Below are 4,588 nucleotides of genomic sequence, written 5' to 3'. Positions count from 1 at the left end.
CTCCTCTCACACACACAAAAAAACACCATTACATATGCTATTTTGCAATGATATATTGTTCAAATATGCAGGAGATACAGTAGGCAAGATTGCTTCTCACAAAGCTGGCATTCTAAAGGTACAGGACTTTTAAGCAAACTCAAAGGAATATGGAGGATGGTGTTTTTTATACTTATTATAGAGTGCTGATCACTGAAGAGAATAGAGTTTCACTTTCAATTGTTTTCTGAATTTTGTTATCTCCTGTGCTTGAGTTCCTGAAGCTTGGAGTTCCTGCTTTCACAGTGCCTCAACCTTCTGAAGCAATGGAAGTTCTTTATGACAGGGCACAGAAATTGATGGTACAACCCTGAAGAAAATGTATTTAATTCATCAACATACATTATAGGCAAATTTCCATTATGAAACAAAAAAGTGATAGTAAATTCCAATCCCTATCCTAGGGGTGATACCTCATGACACATTATAATGAGAATGTTGAATACTTGAATGGCTAATTACTTGCATTACATTTTAATGATCTGTGACTTAAATTGCAGATTTTATGTATTATGTCTCATGGCCTTCTTACAAGAAACTAAAATCAGAAAATTGTTTTTTACCAAAGAAGTAAACTGATACTCTGTATATAGCTATGCACCAAAGTTATTGTATATGTGCCTTTACATTCAATTTTACTCATTACAAGTTATCCTTTTATGAAGGTCCCATTGAAAGTAGTCACTCCACTTGACAGTAAGGTGTTAAAAGATGTAAAGCTAATCTTGTCCGGTGATCACCAGCTCACAAATGCTGCCCTTGCCGTCTCACTTTGTAAAAGCTGGCTTAAAACTACAGGACCACGACAGCTTGAAAATGTTGGTTGATTCTGTTTATCCTTTATTTTTGTTAGTTTAAGAACATGCTGATATCTCAATGGATAATCTGTATTCATGACAGTTGTGAACTTTTATGATTCTAGGCTATAATGCTATATAGTTGATTTACTCTAACTATTAATAGTAACAGCAACTTAGGCTTCCAGGTTTTGTCCATCAAAACTTATAGGATACATAAGACATAGGTGGTGCCTTCTTTTTTGATAAGTTACATTCAAAGTGAATTCTTGAAACTACACCTTGAAGTATGTAAGCAGTACTTCTCTTTGGTAACACTGGACTTTGAAGTTTGAATAGAGGCTCTTTCATTTGCTCTTCTTTTCTACCCCTTCCTTTCTTCACGTTGTGGAGTGCATTTGGGTGTGGGAAGGTGAAGCTGAGCCCATGACCTAATAGGGATGTTGGTACTTCTTGGCCACATAGCTCCAACCTTGAGGATGGAATGAAGCTTTGCAGGTTTTGGCCAATTACTTTAGTAGTCAATAAGATAAGCACTTCATGTGTTAGTAGTACGCCGAGAAAGTATCAGAGTCACTATGGCTATTGGCAATAATAGTGGTATTTGTGCATAAAATTTTATTATCTTTGTTGTGAGTGGACTTAACAATGTATTTGTGCTTGGTCTTAGGTTAGTAGCTTATTTCCTTGCACGTAAATCATACTAGTATTCACTAGCTGGGACTTTCTATAATCCAAGAAGATATATGCTTTGGTATTTTTGAAGGTTTAGGAGGGACCATAGCCTCTTTCTTGTCCTGCATTTCATGTTCTTGTCATCTAAGTTAGCTTCATTCTTTGCTTGCATTGTATTTCATCTTCTTATAAATCATTGGAGATTCGTTGGCATACTGATGTGTTTGTCAATATTCGCACACATTACTCCTTGTTTACTAGTCCTTCACTCCTTTGATCAAACTGCTTGATTTTTTCGACTGTCTAATCAGGCTGACTGGGACGAGACTTTGCCACACAAATTTCTTATCGGGCTTTCAAGTGCACATCTTTCTGGTAGAGCTCAGATCGTTCAAGATGACACTATAAAAAATTCATCAGGAGTAAATGGAAGTTATCCTGGAGGTTTGACCTTCTACTTGGATGGAGCTCACAGTCCTGAGAGCATGGAAGCCTGTGCCAGATGGTTTTCTGCTGTGGTGGGAGAAAATAAAAATTTATCTCATTTGTCATCTTGCTCAAAAGATCTAACTCCAAAAAAAATCTGGGTTAATGGTTGTATCCAGGATAGTGACAAGCAGGAACCCTACAAAATGTCAAAGCAGGTAAAATCCCAAAAAGATGATTTTTGTTACATGCTCCAACACAGTGTGCCTTATTTCAGTATATGTAGTCTGATATGGTTAATGGTTTATTTGCCTGACTGCAGATTCTTCTATTTAATTGCATGGATGTAAGAGATCCACAAATTCTTCTGTCACGGTTGGTTAATACCTGTACTTCATCAGGTATATAAACAAATGCAGCAACTAGCCACTTGTCTACTCATTGATGATAATGGTTGTCTCAATGTATGAGACAGCAAATGAACTATTGACCCTTTTTGAGTATGAATGGTATGAAACCAGTGACTTGTTAGTTCCTCCTAGTGCCTTTCACATCTTTGCAAAGCATCATAACCAATACCATTCTAGTACAGGAACAGTGTCTGGAGCATGCTAGTTCTCTATTTGTGAATGTTCAACTTTATATTCTCTGCTTGGTGATATTCCTTTATTTTTTCTCCCTTTTTGATTTACATGTGAATACTTCTATATGTTTGTATGAATATAATGAAGAAACATGTGCCTGCAAACAGCATTATAGTTTAATTGGGCATTATTTTTGGGATATCCAAGTGTAAACGATGTACCAGGCTCAGCTGCCAACAACTATCCAGTTTTGTATAGTTCAATAAATTTGAAATCAAGTTTTGGTAGAAATTTCTGTTTTTAGTATTTTTTTACCTGAGTTTCTTCATCAGTCTAACCTCAGAAGTAATGAATTGCATGTATGATGGATTCTTTACAGGTACTCACTTCTCAAAAGCTATTTTTGTGCCAAGTATGTCTGCATATAACAAGGTTACTTCTGGTACCTCAACTGTTCCTTTAAACATTCCTCAAAAGGACTTGTCATGGCAATTCAATCTTCAGAGAGTGTGGGAAAGAATTTGCTGTGGCAAAGGTGACTTTTCCTTTCTTCCTTGCAGACTGGGCCGTCTTACTTTTTCCCATCTCCATACTTCCCTCTCACATATTTGTCATCCATGACATGTTTCAATTTTTGCAGTCTTTATAAGGTAACAATCACCATAGGTAATTAGTAGTTACTAAGGATATACTGGACAAACATTTATTACGGAGTATTAAATTGAGATAGTGCTTGAGACTTGAGAGAGGGTTTCTCAGAAAAGATTAATTGATTAATTCATGTAGCTCAAAAGGTGTGAAGCTATATAACAATCTTTAAATAGCTATACTTGTTTGCATTAGCTAGGAAATGTATTTGAAAATGTAATGGTCTTTTTTTTTCCTCACTATTTTGAAAATTATCAGTTGCCAAGCCTCACGTCTACGTCGCTTCCATGCAGATGTTCATGTTCTAGACCAGAACCTGAACACAAATACATCAGGAAATGTACCACCCTGCAAGTTTCTTTACAAGGATGCTTCCTCTTGCAGTCAGGGAGATGAGTATTTTGGCAGTTCTGTGTTTCCTTCATTACCGTTGACAATAAATTGGTTGAGGAATTGCGCTAAGGAAAACCCTTCCTCTAGGATTCAGGTAAAAAACACTTGCAATGTTGACATTATTGATAATTTGGTAGCAACATTGCATCATAGAAGTAATGCACGTAACAATCATTCATTACATTCCCATGGTTCCCTTAATAAAAAAACTGTCATATACTCACATTTTAATTTTTTGAAAATTAAACAATCAAATTCTTAAGATGTCTAACTATCCTGCATATTCTGGATATGCAGGTTCTTGTCACAGGCTCATTGCATCTGGTTGGAGACGTGTTGAGGTTATTAAAGAGATGAATAAAAGAATTCTTTACACACAAAGGATAGAATAACAGTTGATCTGAAAGGTAAATATGCATTTTTACCGTGATAAACTTCTCCTCCCCATTAATTTTGTGTTTTTACAGTTAATTCACCCAACCAAAGCTATTACTCATAGTACATTTATTGTATTTCTTATTACTGTTGGTTTGTTGACTGCAACCTGTATTTGCACTATATATGCACATTTCTAATTAATTGAGTTTGTCACTTAAATGACAGGAATTGACAAATATATGCACATTTTGTAAAAATGTGTTACTTTCCAAACCTAGACAAAAGTATGTTAGGCAAAATTGAAAAATGTGTTACTTCCCAACCCACGTACGCTAACTTGCTCTACTGCCTGTCTAGCCTTAGGAGTAAATATATGACCATATTGTTTCATGGTCCCATGACAGCGGGGTTTAATGAAGAAATATAAACAAGGGAAATCCAACTGCTGGTTAAAGAATTTCTTCATAGTCGAAAATGCCATAGCTTAATCCAATATTCAAATTAACATTTTTATTGGCATTTATTGGTCCCCTAAAATCTTTCTACTCTGAGAGTTAAATACCATGGTTTGACTTGGCCACAGGATTTGTTTAGTATGCTGAAATTAATAACTACAAAGTCTTCTTATTCTTTTTTGAAAAGAGTGAA

At 35.6% G+C, this 4,588-nt stretch overlaps 1 protein-coding gene across 4 annotated transcripts in view; it reads left to right on the top strand.

Annotated features, from left to right (window-relative positions):
• The window catches only part of LOC116007286 (folylpolyglutamate synthase), a 10,320-nt gene extending 6,158 nt beyond the window's left edge, over positions 1 to 4,162 (top strand). For 2 of the 4 annotated variants that reach the window (XM_031247925.1, XM_031247924.1), the window contains exons 9-16: positions 72 to 118; positions 264 to 341; positions 705 to 857; positions 1,823 to 2,155; positions 2,260 to 2,338; positions 2,901 to 3,056; positions 3,463 to 3,656; positions 3,860 to 4,162. In XM_031247925.1, the coding sequence (XP_031103785.1) occupies positions 72 to 118; positions 264 to 341; positions 705 to 857; positions 1,823 to 2,155; positions 2,260 to 2,338; positions 2,901 to 3,056; positions 3,463 to 3,656; positions 3,860 to 3,919 (1,100 nt within the window). In that variant the 3' untranslated portion in view covers positions 3,920 to 4,162. Of the gene's footprint in view, positions 1 to 71; positions 119 to 263; positions 342 to 704; positions 858 to 1,822; positions 2,156 to 2,259; positions 2,339 to 2,900; positions 3,057 to 3,081; positions 3,172 to 3,462; positions 3,657 to 3,859 lie in introns of those variants that run through there. The other 2 variants (XM_031247927.1, XM_031247928.1) reach the window with 2 other exon arrangements.
• The last annotated feature ends 426 nt before the right edge of the window (positions 4,163 to 4,588 follow it).

This window comes from Ipomoea triloba, chromosome 15 (genome assembly GCF_003576645.1).
Source record: "Ipomoea triloba cultivar NCNSP0323 chromosome 15, ASM357664v1".
NCBI lineage: Eukaryota > Viridiplantae > Streptophyta > Magnoliopsida > Solanales > Convolvulaceae > Ipomoea > Ipomoea triloba.
Note: the sequence above shows the minus strand (reverse complement) of the source record. Positions and strands in the feature narration are given on the sequence as shown.